Below are 20,433 nucleotides of genomic sequence, written 5' to 3'. Positions count from 1 at the left end.
TCTACAAAATCTTTCCTTTCTGCATGAACTACATGTAAACTTATATTTGGCTTTGATATGATTATGACAGCTTATTGCCTCTAAATGCCCTAATACGGTCGACGGTGAGGAGAGTTAGCTCTTCCTCTTCAAAGGCTCCCACATGGCCACGAGTATATAGCCGCTCCCACAGAAGTCCTACTCACTACTTTCTCGTGGCGCAGGTGTTGGTTGCGAAATTGAGAGGACGAAAAGTGAATATCCGGAACTTTAACCAGGTTGGTAGATATGGACGATCTAAGTAGGGGAGTTGGAAAATCCTGATTCCTAACCAATGATGTACATGGGCTCCAGAATCCTGAAAGAACAAATGGTGTATGAACTAATTGCTGATCACTGGCTATCATGGGTCTGCATCTGCTTACGTTGCTCCACTGCCTTGTGGATCAAACCTTTAGGTTGAAGGTTTTGAATGTGGCTTTCTAAGAAAACCACCTACTTCAGTTTGGGCACATCGGCAGTATCATATCCCACACATAAATCAAGTGACTCGTGTGTCACATATGTATTTGGTGCCAACTTGTACTAATATTTATGTCACTGATTGAAATCATGAGTCGACTGAAGCTGGACCACCATGGAAAACCTGAAAGAACTGGACGGTCGTTTCGTCCTAGTATGGGACTCCTCAGCAGGGCGCATCCACGAAACGGCCTTCCAGTGCTTCCAGGTTTTCCATGGTGGTCTAGCTTCAATTTACTCATGATTTCAATCAGTGAAATTTCTAAAATCTCCACAAAACCCCTTTTGATAATATTTATGTGTTCAACTAAATAAATAAACAAATAACAGCTTATTGTAATTACTACGGCTATAATCAACTAATATAGATTAAAATCTTTTAATATTATCATTTGAAAAAACCAATAGTTCTACCGTCTATTAAATAAGTTTTCATAAGTAGTATCAATATCTTTCTTAATAATAAATTCATTTTGTAGTGTTTGTTTGAATCTTCCCACTGATCTTTTGGACTGAAATCGGTCAGTCTCTTATTAGCATATGTGCATGTTGTACGGATTGTCTCGATATAGATTAAATTCACAAGCATTATATACAAAGATGGATAGTGGCTAGCATTGGAATCCAAGACTTGTGTTTCGTCCTATTTGGGACTTGTTAGATGGATGTACCTGCACCTCAGAGTTGATGTCTACTCTAGGGCTTGAACTCACTACCGTTCGCTTCAAACGCCATTGCGCTATCCACTTAGTTACTGAGTCTTGATAGCCACTTGCTTGCATATAATGCTTGTGAATTAAGGCTATATCGAGGCAATACTCAGAGCATGCACATATGCTAATAAGAGACTGATCAATTGCAGCCCTAAACATCAATGGGAAGATTCAAACAAACAATACCAAGTGAATTTCAACTTCACCCTATTGCACAAGCAAGTGGCTATATAGACTCAGTAGCTAAATGGATAACATGATGGCGTTTGAAGCGAACGGCACTGAGTTCGAATCATACAGTGAGTATTAACACTGAGATGTAGGTACAACCAGCTGATGAGTCCCAAATAGGACGAAATGCACGTCAAACTGGATCCCACTGGTAGCCACTATCCATCTTTGCATGTAATGCTTGTATCTCGATAATAGTTTTTTTTAAATAACAGAAAACTTAAAACAAAGTGGTATTACGAAAAACACTCCAAAACTCGTGTATATACTGACTTGGATTCGATGAAAACTGAAGCTAAGAAACTTATCTTTCTTATTCATTCATTAGTTTAATGAGTTTCTTTCCACTTTCTGTATAAACAACATTCATCATAATGTTTACAAATTTTCTTCTTTAATTAAATAGCTTAAACTTTCTCAGCGACGACTTACAGCATTACAGAATTATAGGAATTAAAAGAATCTATTTGATTTCATGCATCTTTCTATTCTATAGAACCCAAGTGTTATGTAAGGTGGTAGTATAATATACTTCTAGATAAAGATTAATTTAATGCACTTGTCTATAAGATTAACATTTATATTCGCTTCTCCAAGCTCTAAGCTAAACTTTGAATACTCATTGATTAGGTTTAATGTAAATTTCTTGCTCATAATATTTCAGTATAATAAATGTATAAATAGGAATTTTCTTTTATTTTGTTATTTATTCTTACATTATCTTATATCATCAGTTGCTATCTAGAAAACTGTCAAACATTTGTATTTATCATTTCGTAGAATGTAAGTTTCATCAAATTGATTAGTTCATATACATAGTTCCCTTTATCATTTTGATAAGAGCAAGAACAAAAATTCTAGTAGGATAGTGTGAATTCATTCTATTTCGTCTGGTTCTCGTCAACTGCTTACAACATGTAATATTCAAAATCATTATTAAATAATGAAAAAATTTGATTGAAAATTATATTGAAGACATATTCGTATAGTATAGTAAGAGTATAAATAAATTGAATACATTGAATATTGTAAATCTATACCTTATGTGAAAAAAACGTTCGGCGAGATTATAACTTATGGACGGCCTAATCAAAGCGTTTCAGGGATTTCAAGGTCACGGCGCCAATTTCAGTACCTGATACTCAAGTACGATCGGTCCACAGCGGATTTTAGAGAAAATGTGATAACTGAGCGACTACAATAAATGGAACTACTAAAAAGTTCCTTTACTTGTGATTAAGGTAATCAAATGACTTGTGAACCTTGTGGAGACTACCGTGATGATGTTGTTTTTCGATGCAATGTGTTGGAGGAAGAAGTCTGCTAGAATAGGATCCAGATTGGGACTAAGGCAAATTATGACAGTTGTTGCGAACTGGACAATAAAAGCACTAGTTACACTGGCTGCTACCAGTTACTACAATATATACGGTTGATTGGAAAGCATACAGATGGCTACATAGACTTGTTTATATGCATCGTATCGTTATCCACAAGTGGCATTTTGTGGACCCAACTACCAGAGTGCACAAAAATAATACCGAAGCTATGTGGTCGAGGCTGGAAGAGTTTTTACGACTTTAGAGGCCGACTATTGTGGAGCCATATGGATGATTTCTTCTACTATATTCATTACGATTTTAGGACCTCTGAACCTCTCTTTAACCTTGACAAGCATTTGAACCATGTAGAAGAAGTGTATCCACTTTAATTCTATGGTTTTGTACAAAATATTTTTACTGTTTAATAACTGTTTTCTGATTGGTTAATATTTGCCAAGATCACATAAGATCCGTTCAAAGGTCTTCTAAAAATTATAGTTTCGCCGAACGTTCTACAACATCGATTGTGACAACACTTCAACCGACCAGAAACAAGTGATCACATAATTAATGTTTGCTTATTATGTAATCATTTATTTCTGGCCTTTTGAACTGTTGTCACAATTAATGTTGTAGAACGTTCTTTCACATAACGTATATATTTACAATATTCAATGTATTCAATCTATTTACACCCATGATATACTTTACGAATATGTCTTCAATATAATTTCCAATCGAACCCTTTCATGTAAATAATTTTAACCGATTATTTAATTATGATTTTGAATATCACAGGTTGTACGCAGTTGACGAGAACCAGATGAAATAAAATGAATTCACACTATTCTACTAGAATCTTTGTTCTGGCTCTTTACAAAATTGATTGTTCGTAGATATCCACTCAATCAATTCTTCTTTAATTCACTACATTATAGCTAATTGATTAATGAAATCATAACAGAGTATATATACCATAGTGTAATGATAAATCTATTCCTTTCAATCTGTTTATTTCATTTTAATTTAATTGTTACGTAACGGTTTTAATGTTTTATGATGATTGTTTTAAGTCTATTTACCAACGTTTGACCTTCTAATTCCAATTTATCATTATTGAGATAAGACTTTTGTTATCATATTTTATTATTCTTACTACTATCAGTATACCTGTCTTCCTACTATCAACTTGTACTTTTACCGATTATATGCGGTGACGTAATATATTTCATTGTGATTATTGGCCTAAATTACCTTGATTCGTTTAACATTTTCGTATAAATATTCATGTATATTAGAGTAAAGCTTGATGACGATGTAATTGAAAATGTCTGAAACATACATGATAGTAATTTTTTTGTATGACTAAAAAAGCTTGGACCAAATTGCCAGACGAAACGTTGGATTTACTCCAAATTCTTTCGCTGAGATTTTACAAATATATTCTTATCAGAAGTGGTTTTGTGGAGATTTTAGTAATTCCAATAGTTGGAATCATGAGTCATTTGAAGTTAGACCACCATGGAAAACATAAAAGCACTGGATGGCCGTTTCGTTCCAGTATAGGACTCCTCAGAACTGCGCATCCATGATCCCGCCCCACCCACGAGATTCGAACCCAGGACCTATCGGTCTCGCGCGCGATCGCTTAACCACTAGACAACTGAGCCGGCCATCATCCAACGGTGTTAATGACTAACTTCAATCAACCCACGAAATTGTGCCACCGTACACCATTGTCTTCAGTGAGTTGATATCTCACAACAGACCTAGTTGGACTCCACTTCGTCCTCTTTAATGTCTCACATAAACTCGGCGCCCAAATACTGCGAAATTATTAGAAGTGCTTTATGTTGAAATTTGTCATCACATGTACTTTACCACATAAATGTATTTTGTTCGTTTTGTTTTGTCCTGTTTTGTTCAAATTTATTACTGAACAAGGGTACATTTACATATTTGTAATTATTCACATGATATTGATAATTGAACAAACAGAAAATACTATTTAAATATAAAAGATACTTAAACCATTTGTTCCATTGTACCTAACTTGCAAAATTGCAACAACAATTTTTCTACATCAATTCAAACTTCTACTTTTAGATCACCGTCATCATAGACAAATGTTCAAAAGATTGACTAGGATAAATTCTCAAATCAAGTAAATGCTTTAGTATTATCAGGTCAAGTTAAAATACATAGGCATAGTCATTGACTTAACGTTCAGTATGTAACAAATCATAAGAACACTTTCCATTTGAGTCCTGTAGTGAACATTCAACTGACGAGTCCTAAATGGAACGAAACGCGCGCCAAACTATATTCCATTGTTAGCCATTATCCATCTTCGTTTAAAAAGTTTGCGACTTAAGTCAATATAGAGACAATCTACACAGGATACACATATGTCAACAAGAGATTGATCAATTATAGTCCTTAATAACAATTGGAATATATAAGTAAAACAACATCAAGTGAATTCTTCTTATTATTGTTTGTCAAAATATGACAAATGTAGCTGAATACAAATAGAAATAGTGTAATTATTATCATTATTATTGTTATTGTTACGCAAGTTTATTTTGGTCAATGTTAATCATAATAATCATTGAAAAATAGTCTAAGATTAAGTTCAGTATGTTTATTTATCTTCTAATAAACAATCAGATATCAGGCATATTTCAGATATTTACTTGGAGTATAGTTACTTTTTACTGTTATTGATGATGACATTTATAAAGTAGACTTTTCGTTGATCACTGACGAGATTATTTATTTATTTATTTTAACACATAGATATTGGTAAAAATAGGCAGCAAATATATATATATATATATATATATATATATATATATATATATATATGTACGCCACACAAATCTGATTTGATATACGTGAGGGCTGTGATACTGCCCGGGTGCCCAAACCGATGCAGGTGGTTTACTTAGAGGGCCACACCCCGAGCCTTTGACCTGAAGGTTTGATCCACAATGCAGTGGAGCATCGTATGGAGATGCAGACACATGGAAGTCGGTGACCAACAATTGGTTCATACGCCATTTGTTCCTGCAGGATACTGGTGCCCATGTGCACCATTGGTTTGGAATCCGGTTAAAGCGCCGGACATTCGCTTTCGGTCCTCTCATTTTCGTGAACAACATCCCCACCACGAGAAGGCAGTGAGTAGGACTTCCCTGGCAAAGGCTATATACGCGTGGCCATGTGAGAACATTTGGAGAGGGAGAGCGGACACTCCCCACTCTCGGCCGTACCAGGGCATTTGGCGAGAAACAGTCTTCCTTTTACCTTTAAAATAACTTATTACTAACTCATTTATTGAGTACAAGTTTATGTATGCAGTTTTGAAACTCAATATTTGTATAAGGTACAGTGATGTTACACTGCTACTTAAACCTAATTGGAAGGACTCGAACTTGAAACTTTATATCGATAAAATTCAGACTTTTATGAAAGTATTCATCGAATTTATTCTGTAGAAAATTTAGAAAACAAAGAAGGCTGTTGAGCATCTACTTAGTAATTAATGCTTTAAATTTTGATCAAGCCCAAAAACAAACGTTTCACTTAATAATAGACTTATATTAAACGTCAGAAATATAATCTAGGTTGTTTGACGTTAAACATTAACATCGTTGGATGCCGGATCAGTGGTTTACAGGTTGAGCGTTCGCGCGCGAAACCGAAGGTCCTAAGCCCGGGTCCTGAGTGGAGGGTCGTGAGTGCGCACTGTTGAGGAGTGCCATACCAGGACAAAACGGCCATCCAGTTCTCCCTGGCTTTCATTGGTGGTCTAGCTGAAGTCAACTCATGAATTCAACTATCAGGATTTTCTACTGATTGGGATATCACAAAAGTATATTAATTATTAGCTTTCTACCCGATGCTTAATTTATTAGAAATTATCAAGTTTAGTCTTACCGTTGAAACATATAAACGTTTCACTTGATATAATCTCATACAGTTATTCTGTAAATATATTTTTGAGATATTACTCTCCACTTAAATTTATAAAATGAAAATAGACCGTTAAAGCAAATTAAAATAAAGCTTCTAGAAGTATATGTACTATACTATTCTCATGTATTCACTATAGACAATAAAAAATATAGTCATGACACTCCTAATAACACATGTCTGGCAAGAACTAATGCAGCGTAGAAAACCAGAATCATAAATGTAAAAAATGTATTTGGAATTTAGTTATGCTGTAGTGGACGCTACTCACAAGGATGTTTGTAAGTAGCGTGCAGCGGAATATGATGCCGAAGTTACAACAGTTTCAGTGCATCGAAAGCATGGCATTGGCAGGACACTTGGAGGTCAGTCGAGAAGGCAGTTCAGATATCAGAACACACCAGAAGATTCAAATGAATGATTAAAGACCATGTATATGTAATATGTAAATATTCTGTAATCTCTCGCAATAAATATACACACCTCCTCTATATTGTCTTAGGTTACAACCCTATTCTTATTTATCCTCAAGCTATTAAATTGCGAGACGTTTATTCATCAGCTGAATAGTGGTTTAAGGACAATTCGAAGTTTATCGTATGTGTCGTTTACCAAAAATAGTATGAACCCTCCTGCATAAATAATTTATGTGCATGAACATGATATTCATCAACAGTTAACATGACCTAATTAACCATGAATGCCAAAGATTAATTGTCAACTTCTTTGTCCTACTTTTGGCTATGTATTCAACCTACATCCTCTCAATTGTCCTGAAACTTCTCAATTTATGTGGATACCCTGATAGGCTTCAACCTTCTCTTATAATTCTGTTATTTATACTTTTATATTTCATTTAATCTACAAGACGACTCAATCATCATTCAATATTTGCGTTCAGAAATTCCATTATATGCTTAATTATCAATCAACATTGTTTTTTAACTGCATAGTGATGAATACAGTATAGTTTAAGCTTTATTAAACAAAACTTCATTATTTTCTTTGCTCAGTTTGTCAAGTATTTATCAAATCTGGTCAGAATGATCCACAAACAGGTGAAATATATTCATCTATTTGTACAGCAAATCCAACTATTACAATCTGTAATAGATATCAATCAACTCAACCTATACTACTTAGATCAGCATATATATGTACATTGAGTTTAAATGATGGAAATGTACAAGTTATACAAGGGAATGAATTAAACGAATCTAACACAAGAAATATTACACAATTGGGACCATTTTATCCAGGGAGTATTGATTACTTTGAAGTAAGTTTACCCTTTAATAGAGTTAAAGTAACGAGTAAATAATATGACTGAGAATTTGTAATTGTATTATCTTCCTAGTATCATTATTCAAAATAATCATGATGATATAAAAGTACGGTGTTTATCACTTATACCTATAAAGTATGTCACAATCCCTATCTAATAATCCGTTGGATACTTTTAATTATTGACTAATGTATTAGCTACCATATACATTGTAATGGAAAAGAGTTGTAAGGACTGTGTTTATTTGCTTTGATATGAATGCTTTTCGTCTCTCAAAGAATGGTGTCAATAAAGAATCATTATGGCTAACATGATTTAAAAAAATTAACAATTTTATGCTGGAAAAAAACTGTGAAATCTATTCGTTCTATGACTTTCATTGATTTTAAAACACTAAATGGATCGTGAATTGGTTAAAGTTAGACATTAACATCACTGGATGCCGGATCAGTACTCTACAATATAAGCGTTCGTGCGCGAGACCGAAGGTCCTAGGTTAGAGTCCAACGGTTAGGGTTATGAATGTACACTTCTGAGGAGTCCCATACTAAGACGAAACGGCCAACCAGTGCTTCCATGTTTTTCATGGTTGTCTAGTTTCAATCAACTCATGATTTCAATTATTAAAGAATCTGTGAATATCAGTTATCAAGGTTAGTTTCGATAATTTTAAATAAATTGAACATTAAATAGGGATGAATTCATCAGTCAGTTGGAGCTAAACCACCATGAAAAACCTGGAAACACTGGACAGCTGTTTCGTCCTGATATGGGGCTCCTCAGAAGTGTACATCCACCACACTGCATGTGGGACACTAACCCAGAACCTTTGGTTTCGCGCGCGAACGCTTAACCAGTAGACTACTTATCCTGCGCCACCGTCCTTTATTTAATCGGCTGTCATCATTTACATTTTTAAATCATTGTTAGTCCTGATCTTAACCCAAGTGTTCCATCTGTAGTCGGTCATTGAATGAGCAGTAATAAGGAGTGTTACACTGAGGGAAAAACGGCTGTCTATTGAACTTTGGTTCTTGATAGCTATCTATGCTTAGTTCATAATATAGGACCATAAAGTGTTAATTATGCTTGTTCTTCAGACGATTGTTCTGTTTATATCTATATCGTTTGGCACATAAAATGATTCACTTTATTCATGAATTATTTTCTCCTTCTAAGTCTATCCACATTAGTAATTCAGGTTTGCTGGATAACTTTCATTCGACCACATTATTCACATTAATTCAAGTGATCCACTGCAATCAGCATTATTCGTACAGTAGTTTATTATGGTTTTGTTATTTTGTAGATATCTTCCTTCATTGACTAACATTAGCCGAAACACAGTGAAGTAGCTCTCCGAGGATGAGTGATTCTCAGTCATTTTCTTGTTAGCGTCAGTTTATGATTCAAAATCTTTACATAAAAACTGAAATTCTGCTTCATTTTGTTTTCCATCTTTTTAGATACCCTTAAATGATATTATGGAAATCAGTAAGATACGTATAAGTCATGATGGTTACGGTACATATCCCGAATGGTTACCAGAAGAAATATATCTAAGATTAACACAAAGTCCCCCTAGTACGACCATGAATTCACTCAAATTCAGCACAAGAAATTCTTCCTGTTTAACCAGACTATTAAATACTGAAGAAGAGAGTAATTTAATGTCAGGATCTATACCAACATATGAAATTTCTTTTCCATGTATGAAATGGTTATCACGCTTTAAAGGTGATGGCAGTTTGGTGCGTGAAATCGCTGCACCTGGAACTCAACTACCTGATCAAGCACCAAGACTTGGACGAATATTAAAAGTTTATCCATTGGATATTACAACATTATTTCAACAAGAGGAAAGAGCTCCTGGTAAGTTGGATTGTAAGACTAAAATGGTGGGTGATATTACCGATTGTGCATTAATATATTGGTATTTTTGCCCTAAATTTTGACGGCTGATAAACAAGAGGAACTGTGGAATAAATTACTATTCTACCTAGATCAAATGAATACAACATATTATTTTCGACTTTACGTTATACTACCTTTTTACCAATAAGTAGATAGTTTTGTGTTGTTAATTACATCGCAATGGTCATCTTAATAAATGTCTTTTTCTCTTTATATGTTGATATATTAATTCTGGCTTCCTTGAGTTTATAGTATTGCTTATCTATTTAACTTTATCCCATATTTTAAATGCACTGCCTAATGACCGATTAGCTTATTCTTGAATTCGTGTGTATTTCATTTTGAATTAACATGGGAAATATAACAAATGATATTCCCTTTACTATTGTTCTCTTTATATATTCAATCTCTATTCGATTATGCTTAAGACAGTGTAATCAGAATTTCTTCCCATGAAAGCAAAACAAAACAAGGATGGAGACTGTGTAGGTGGTAGTGAATTGAAAGAATGTTTCACTAATGTAAAAAATAGACATATGCCCACAGATTTTCCCAGACGCATAAGGTTATATAGATAAACCTGGTAGCTATTCATGATCTTTTTTTTTTCATTTACCACGATCGGCTAACTTCTAAACTATAAATCAATAAAATCTGTTGCTTCAATCCTTAAAAAAAAGTACGATACTCTTTAATTATAGTGAGCTACATGTTAATTAGAAGTAAGCATAATGATACTTTTAATTGGATTTCATTCAGAATCTACCCTTTTAATTAAAGTATATACATTTCAAAATCCTAATGAATATTCCCTATTAATTATATTATAATCAATGATTATTATTTTATTATAAATAAGCTGTAATTCTGTACATTGAAAATATTCAGGCGATTAATCTATATTGTAGTCATCATTGTTCTTATTCATAAATGTAAAAGCTTCACAGATTGCAATCATTAGTCAATTGAAGCTAGAACACCATGGAAAACCTGGAAGCACTGGACGGCCGTTTCGTCCTAGTATGGGACTTCTCAGCAACGTGCATCCACGATCCTGCACCCCGCGACATTCGAACCGTAGGACGAAACGGCCGTCCAGTGCTTCCAGGTTTGCCATGGTAGTCTAACTTCAATTGACTCATGATTTCAATCTGTGAAATTTCTAAAATCTCCACAAACACCTTCTGAAAATGTAAAAGCATTGAAAATGTTTTATTTCTTCAAAGTTATATAGTTTAGTATTTTAAATCTTCAAGACATAGGGGTTTTGTGGAGATTGTAGTAATTTTTTCAATAGTTGAATTCATGAGTCAATTAAAGCTAGACTACTATGGAAAACATGGAAATAATGAATGACCGTTTCATTCTAGTAATAAGACTCCTCAGCAGTGCACATTCATGATCCCGCTTGCGGGATTCGATCCCAGGATCCCCGATCTTACACGTGAACGTTAAACCTGTAGAGTACTGATCTGGCATTCAATAGTGTTAATGTTTAACTTCAACTAATCCACGAAATTACTACACCGTTCATGATTGTGTTTAATGAATTACTATTTCACAGTAGTGTTCTCACTTTAAGTAAATCATGGATTCAATTATTTTATTTAGTTTAAACAAAACTAATCATCATTATTAATCCTGTTAATCATACTTCTTTGTTTTCTTATCAGTAATTCAATATCAAGTAATAACAAAAACTGGTAAACTTTGGAATTCAGGAATGAATAATACAACAAAAGTAAATATATTAATACAAGGTGATCGTGGTGATACAGGTACAAGAATTTTATGGAATGAAGAAATATCTAAAATGAATGCATTTTCAAGAGGGAAAGTATGTAATTAATATAATAAACATTAATATTTGTATCATATAAAACAGTCTATTTTTAAGAAACTTTATATTAAGTATTATATATATTCTTTATTGAACAATCGGATAACATTAATTCATGAACATCCTGCAATTGAAAAACGACTGTATCAACCAAGATCAAAGTCACAGTCTTTACTACGAACTTCAAAACAGTTCTACTCCATGGAGTTGGAACTTGGAGAACCAGCATAACTATCATCAAGAAGGTACAAGTATTTATAAACAACTGTCTAAGCAACACATTCAGTGTCCCTTCACCGGATACCATCAGCAACAGCCTACTATGGAAGAGAACAAACCAGTTTCCAGCTGAAGAGGAAATTAGGAAGAGACGTTGGAGGCGGATAGCATGTATATTGAGGAGATCATCAAATTGCATCATGAAGCAAGCGTTATCCTGGAATCTTGAAGGAAAACGAAAAAGAACGAGGTTAAAGAATACACTGCGTCGAGAATTAGAAGCACACATGAGTAGGATGAATAGAAACTGGGAAGAACTGAAAAGGATTTTCCAGAACAGATTTGGATGAAGAATGCTGGTGAGCGGCCTATGCTCATTCATGAGGGGTAACGAGAGTAAGTAAGTAAGTAAGTTCTATAGTTATAAATCCACATGAATGGCCGAAATAAGCAGCCAAGTTAAAAGCGAGTATGTTTTCCAGTAATATAGAATATAAATTTAGGAATATCGGGAAAATAAGTTTGTTAACTGGCGTTTGTAAATGTTTAGATGAAGAGTGAGTACTTGAATCAGTTCTTGGATTGATAGAAATTGGAAGAAGAATTAGAAGAAATACAGTTTACAGAATTATCCAAGAAATTAATGTAATTAATGATCAAAGAATTTGTCAGATCGAAGATTACACAATTCAGGAGATGATATGAATTAAACAAGAATTGTTGAAAAATAAAGTGGGCTCTAATTTACTTGCTCAAATGTATTAGAGAAATTTAATTTATGAAAAAGCATTTATTTATTTATTTGAACACATAAACATTGGTACAACGAGATACCGAATACACATGTGCCACACAATAACAATGAGGCCAGTATCAGTTATCACTCGATTTGTGTGAGAGCTGTGATACCGTCCGGGTGCCCAAACCAAAGAAGGTGGCTTTCTTAGAAGGCCGCACCGCTAGCCATTGAACTGAAAATCTTATCCTTAAGGCAATGGGGCAACGTAACGAGATGAAATCCCATGATAGCCAATCACAAACATTAGGTTCATAAACCTTTTGTTCCCTGGAATCCATGTATACCACTGGTTTGGAATTAGGGTTTTCCAATGCTTTTTAGTTGGATCCTTCATAACAGAACGTATGTATTCATATTATCCCTACACCTCCACGTCTTTTCTAGTTGTAAAGGGTATTACTCCTATCATTTAAAAGTTAGATAGCATAAGCTGTCTATTATTATTACTCTGGAACATTCGAATGATTAACTCATGATAGCTTTATAACTCTTTCCGGTATATGGTTTAAGATTAAGAACAATGAAAATTCCACAATCAAACTATTCAATTCAGAGAACAAAACTCTGTTTAAAATATCGGCGAGACTATGGACAAAACCAATCACGTATAAGATAACAGATCTCGGATTTTGGCGCGAAATTTTCCCATCCATTTGGATAAATAGAGTTTTGGCATTATAGCTGATATCAATTCGTGATGAAAGCTCTAAATCTAATTCCTAACCCTAACCATCAACTGTAAATCGTAATCCTTATGCTTCAAACTGCTTTATAACCCTTATTTGTTCCTAGTTATTAGGTGGACACTCTCAAGATCACTGTAGCGTCGCTCAAAGGTCGTCCATAAATTATAGTTTCACCGAAATATCTTTTCTCCTACATTTAAAAGAAATCAATTTCAGAATTTCTTTATCTTGATTTTAGACTAATTCATTCAATGTTGAAGCTGTATTTCTTGGTCGATTAAAATCACTTACTATATGGTTAGAATCAGATAATAATGGAAATGAGAATATTTCAACTACTAATACTACTACTACTACTACTAATAATAATAATAATAATAATAATAATAACTGGTATTTAGAATATGTGATCATTCAACAATTATCAATGAATTCTTCTATGAATATATTCAATACATTATCTTCATCTTCTACACATTCACCTCAATCATTTCCTTATACAAATGATCATTTTCTAACATGTACAAATAATAATTTGAATAATATTTATAATGATATAAGTGCAATTTATATATTTCCTTGTTTTCAATGGTTAACAACAAAATTTGGTATGAATTCTTTACCAATTAAATTAATTCCAATTAATAGTAATGGTACATTTACAATTAATTTAATTGAAACAATTATGGCATATCAAAAGGAACAAACATTTGTAAGACTATATATATTATATTGTTGTTGTTGCTTTATTTTGTAATCCAAATTCACATTGATAGTCGTCTGTGTTATTTGGACAAATATCAAATAGTTGAATTCATAAGTCGATTGAATTTACAACACTATTGAAAACCAAGAAGGATTGGATGACCGTTTCGTCCTGTTGAGATACTCCTCAACAATTCGTGGATCGGTTGAGTTTTCCCGCGCGAGACCAATACGTCCTAGGTTCAAATCTTGCGAGTCAGGATCGTTGATGCGCACTGCTGAGAAGTCCCACAGTAGGACGAATCAGCCATCCATTATAAAATTCTCCACAAAACCCCCTTCTGATAATAATCATCTGCTCACTATTGACTGACTTCAAGAGGCATTTCCTGGTGTTCTAGTGAGAAGCCGTGACCAGTGGAGTTCAACCAGGTCTGTTGTGAAATACCAACTCACTGAAGACAATGGTGTACGGTGGCGCAATTTCGTGGATTGACTGAAGTTTGACATTAACACCATTAGATGACTGCCGGCTCAGTTGTCTAGTGGTTAAGCGCTCGCGCGCGAGACTGATAGGTTTGGGGATCGAATCTCGAGGGGGAGGGCGGGATCGTGGATGCACACTGCTGAGGGGTCCCATACTAGAACGAAACGGCCATCCAGTGCTTTCAGGTTTTCCATGGTGATCTAGCTTTAATTGACTCATGATTTCAACTACTGAAGTTATCATCTGACTAAAAATACTTTTGTATAACTATGATTTGTTCATCACATGTAAAGTTTATTAAATACATGGAGTTTTACGATGAATCAATAGAACATAATTCTAGTATGAAGAAACTGAAATATTACCAAACAAATCATTCACCATTAGTCTAGACTATTCTCTGAAAGGTTGATATTGTTTTGACATTTCTAATCTTCCCATAATTTATGTAAATATTTACATTGAATAGAAAATGATAAACAATATTTCTTATGTGAATAGATGAAATATGAAAGCTTAATAGTGTTATAAAGAAAACATTCTTGACGTACATTGAATAGCATCTGAAATAATGTGAAAATCATCAAGTATTTAGTTAGGTTGGTGAATATTTAGTATTGTTTGGACGTCATTCTTTTCATGAACATAAATTGATAGTTAAAATATAAAGAATTGTTAGGCAATGAATAACTATTTTAATGAACTGAATGTCTTCAGATCTCTTAATGAAAAATAGACTATTCAATGTCTGGATTAATATTGATTTGTCAAACTTTTCAAACTTTTCCAAAACAAATCTTCATTTTTACTGATGGAAGATTTACTCTATTGATTATGACTTTTTACCATAACTCTAGGAAATCAATCTCTGAAGTAGTCATTAATGGATATTTTATGTAATAAATGAAAAAATCACCTCACTAAAAAGTACTTTATGATATGTCATCTTATTGAACAAACAGTTAAAAATAGTTTTATAGTTAAATTCATGAATCAGTTGAAGTTAGACCACCATGGAAAATCTGGAAACACTGGATGACTATTTTATTTTAGTATGGTACTTCTCAGCAGTGTAGCTCTTTGTGATAAACTATGAGTCTACAATTCAAAACAAACATATTCAATTGAAATAATATGCCGGAATAAAACACATTCGTTGTTTGGAACTTGAAAGTCCTGGATTCACCTGTTTTTGATAGAGTTTTGTTCTCTGAGCTGAATGGTATGGTCGTGAAGTTTTTATCATTCTTCTGAACGATATTATCAGCACAAACTTTAGATAGAAGTGAAGCATTCGAATTTCTCCACAGGCTAGGTAGATATGCATAACAAAGTATCTGAACTTGTGCACAACGATGTGAATTCATTTTGTATATAACTGAACTAATGTATACAAAATTGATCAAAAAACAACTAACCATAAATGAAAACAGCCAGTGAGTTTTGAAAATATCAGTTAGGTTCGGTGGAAAGACTTATTTTGAATCATTTATGCCATACATTATGGATCTCATGATATGCGCATAATGAAATATCTAGGTGATGTGCTCACGATACACACATTCTAACAAAGACTGAATAAAACTCAGTCTTAGATATGAATAATAGGATAACTCTAACTCTTATTAGTAATATAATAGACTAGTAACCATTTATCGCCGTTTTAACAAGTCATTTTTCATTTGATGAAGTAAAAAGCTTTCAGTTTGTACATTTTAGTAAAATTATTCCCTATTCCATAAGTTATCTACTTTAATAAACAATCAAACACACTTTTAAGTTAATGTCTACAATAGGACAAAGTGGCCGTCCAGTACTTCTAGGTTTTCCAAGATGGTCTAGCTTCAATTGACTCATGATCTCAACCATTGTGATTCTTTTAATATTAACTGTGATTTGTTCTCCTTATTGTTTTTTTACACAGTGGCAGGTTGAAAAATGGAAGTTTAAACCAGGCACAAAAATTATTTTCTACAGTTATCTAACTGGTGCACCTATGCGTATAATCGATTCTAACCGTATTGATTGTCAACCGATTGATTCAGTTAGCGGAGTATCAAATCAAAGAAATGGAGAAGGTAAAAAGTTATTTTTTAAATGTTTTTTTATACTAATGATTTGAAGAATTTGACCCTCTGATAAGCAATAGCTGACAGAATATTGATTAGGTTCAACGAGTACAACGGGTTCAATTGTATAAGTTGATATTCACATATTTTTATATAAAAGACAAAACACTCAAATAAGTTAATTATAGCATTTCTAGAAAAAAAGGACAATTTGACTCAAAAGAAGTACTTAAAACCTGTTACTCAGTAGACACGTACAATACCCGACTAACAATCTTATTTTTTAATTCTACTATAATTCTCTTATTATGAGCAACCAGGAGGTATAATTAGTTCCCCACACAATAAACATGAATTGTGGATACCATAGGGAAATTTGAAAATAATGGTTTAACATGAGTTGAATGCTACTTAGTTTTTACAAGAGACCAAGGCTAAATGAATTTTAACGTAGTAGTAGCAGTGTGGTGTGGGTTACTTATATTCATATAAGTAGTATATAACGGTGTCAGGCCTAAATGTATTTCGATCGATAAGAAAAGAGCGGAAACGGAACACAGTTGATATGAAAATGCATGAACAGTAAAATGTGAGACAATGGACTGATATTTACAAAAGGAACAGTGAAGTTTGAAACAATCGATTGATATTTTGCAAATCAACTATTTACTAGATGGTTCTCAGATTTCAGTGAGATGCTCTGTAGTTTTGTGCTCAAGTCTAGTTGGTTGTCACCACTCGTGTTCTTGTTCACCACAGTAGTAGTAGTACCAAACACACCGGAAACTAAATAAAACTATTCAGGACAACATTGGGATCCAATGACAGTACCTAATCAATTAATAAAACTGAAATAAGAAATCAAATGTAAAGAAACCTTATTAATAAACCTTTACTAGGATATAATTATTTGCATCCTGCTTCAGTTATTCAGAAAAAATGGGTAGCCAGCATGAACTACGAATGGATAAAAGGTTTATTGTTAAATAACGTCCAAACAAATCCACCGTTAAAAATTGAAATGGCTTTAACCCTTATCCCTTTATATTTTCTGGAGTCCTAGTGAGAAACCGTGACCAGTGGAGTCCAATCTGTGTCAGGTGTGAGACATTTATCCACTGAAGACAATCGATGCAGGGCTGAGCAAGATCAAGATTGAAGTTGGGTGCCGGCTCAATGGTCTATAAATTAAGTGTTTGCGTGAGAGACCAAATGTCCTGGATTTGATTCTCGCATGTGGGGTCGTGTATTAAAGCTGCTGAGAAGTCTCATACTAGAAGAAAACTGCCGTCCAGTGCTTATAAGTTTTCAATGGTAATCTAGCTTAGATAGACTCATGAATTTAGCTGTTAAAATTTACTTAAGTAAAAATAAGTGGTGAAAAACAGAAAACACTTTGGGTCAGACCATTTTTTACACAAAGTTATTTACTACTTTTCTTTTTCTTTCAAACAACCAACAGCCTAAATGTAAAGTAATCCATATTTCATACAGCGTAGAAGTGAATATATTTAGTAATATTTATTTACCTACTTAAAAGTAACTTAAATTTTTGAATGACAATTTTGGTTCTGCACTTGTTCACACCCCCCAGCTGATATTTACTTAGTTGTACTTTTAGGTAGCTTAGTTCAAAAACTTACTAATTTTCACTATTTAGTATACACCTATCAAGTATTCGCTACCAAGAAGAGAATGATTTAAAAAATGTTGTTAAAGAAATATCTATCCAAACATTTGGGCTAACTAGTTTACAACTGAGTTAATATTATAATAGGTCTTCAAGATTTAGATTATTTATTAAGAATTCTGAGCCCAAGTACTGAAGCCCCTACAAAACGTTTTGTGATCATAAACAATGGAAAACTTAAAAGTAACATAGCAATTGTTGATAAATATTACTCTGTAAATGTACTTTAACAAAACGAAAGATGATCACGTGGGAAGTCATGTATTCAATAATATGATGGATACAGAAAATATTTGTGATAACTGAATGGGTGTAGAGGTTGTTGTGATTGAAGTGAGAGATACTATGTATATTGAATAGTCATAAACTGGAAACATTTAGTGCAATATTGAACATTTAGTGCTGAAATGACTTTACAGTAACAAAATTTGTAGTATTGAATAAACTAATGACTATTATTATTGAGCAGAATATATCTACTACATATATCATATATCTGTTTGCCGTTATTTTAAAAGCTTTATTGTCGTTCTTGAATAGGTCTTCATGACAATGAAGACCCGAACTTTTGTTCCTCAAGATTCAATTCAAAGAAAACGTTGCACAGAAAACTATAAATACAACAAACCTATATGTCTAGTTGAAATGTTTGAAGAAGTTATCGGTTTAATAGCATTTCAGTCTAGTACCTAACCATGTTTAACGAATTTTACTAGGTTCTATTATAAATAGACTTCAGTCGCCTTTTATGTATAGAGTTACGTATTAATCATCATCAAAATCACATGCATTTTAGGTTACATTAGCCATCGCTTTTTAAGGTTACAAACTGGATAATCTATCCTCAAAAGGTTAAAATAGTGAGTAGTGATATCATACTTTAATCTGATCATTATTTTACACTTTTTTCTGTTCAAGATATTATTAGATCATTATGTGCATACCGCTTAACTAGAGTTTTCTATCAGTATGCATGATGATAAACTATATGACATGAATGATTATAGGAAGTATAGTTTGAAAATATCATTCCACATTTTTACACTTATGACTGATTGACTTACTAGATTTTATGATCCACTAAGACCTCAATCCAATTCTTGACTTACTATGTAACATACATAACAAGGTGATTGCATTTGACTAATTGCAAGAATCTAAAATATTACCTCCTATGATAACTCTTAATAATTCTTTGGCTTCATAAACCAAAACTAGGTAAAACAGATAAACGTATTGAAATCATCTCACTCTTACATCGTGATGGTTGTTTATTAATTAAAACAAACTTACTGAAAATTACTATAACTCTTGAATCATACTTAATTATTTACTTACGCCTGTTACTCCCAGTGGAGCATAGGTTGCCAACCAGCATTCTCCAACCCACTCTGTCTTAGGTCTTTCTTTCTAGTTCTATCCAATTGTTGTTCATTCTTCTCATGTCTGTCTCCATTTCTCGGTGTAATGTGTTCTTTGGTCTTCTTCTCCTCCTTTGGCCTTGAGGATTCCATGTGAGGGCTCGTCTTATGATGCAGTTGGGTGCTTTCCTTAATATGTGTCCTATTCACTTCCAGAGTCTCTTCTTGATTTCTTCTCCCACTGGAATCTGGTTTGTTCTCTCCCATAGTAGGTTGTTGCTGATCGTGTCTGGCCAACGCATCCGAAGTATTTTACATAGACAGCTGTTAATATACACTTGTAACTTCTGAATGATGGCTTTCGTAGTTCTCCAGGTTTCTGCCCCACATAGTAGAACTGTTTTGACATTTGTATTGAAAATTCTGACCTTGGTGTTGGTTGACAGTTATTTTGAGTTTCAGATGTTCTTTGGTTGTAAATATGCTGCCCTTGCTTTGCCGATCCGCTCCTTCACATCTGTATCACATCCACCATGTTCATCAATGATGCTGCTCAGATATGTAAAAGTCTTTACATCTTCCAAATCTTCTCCGTCAAGTGTGATTCGATTGGTGCACGTGTTGTATAGAAGA

The 20,433-nt window shown here is 33.5% G+C and overlaps 1 protein-coding gene across 1 annotated transcript in view; it reads left to right on the top strand.

Moving 5' to 3' along the window:
• The window catches only part of MS3_00010285 (uncharacterized protein), a gene marked incomplete at both ends in the record, with an annotated part of 65,699 nt that overhangs the window by 9,123 nt on the left and 36,143 nt on the right, over positions 1-20,433 (top strand). The window contains 5 exons of the mRNA XM_051218645.1: positions 7,759-8,024; positions 9,497-9,902; positions 11,618-11,781; positions 13,727-14,200; positions 16,605-16,758. Of these exons, the coding sequence (XP_051070240.1) occupies positions 7,759-8,024; positions 9,497-9,902; positions 11,618-11,781; positions 13,727-14,200; positions 16,605-16,758 (1,464 nt within the window). The remainder of the gene's footprint in view (positions 1-7,758; positions 8,025-9,496; positions 9,903-11,617; positions 11,782-13,726; positions 14,201-16,604; positions 16,759-20,433) is intronic.

This window comes from Schistosoma haematobium, chromosome ZW (genome assembly GCF_000699445.3).
Source record: "Schistosoma haematobium chromosome ZW, whole genome shotgun sequence".
Classification (NCBI taxonomy): Eukaryota; Metazoa; Platyhelminthes; class Trematoda; order Strigeidida; family Schistosomatidae; genus Schistosoma; species Schistosoma haematobium.
This window is presented reverse-complemented; position numbering and strand designations above follow the sequence as displayed.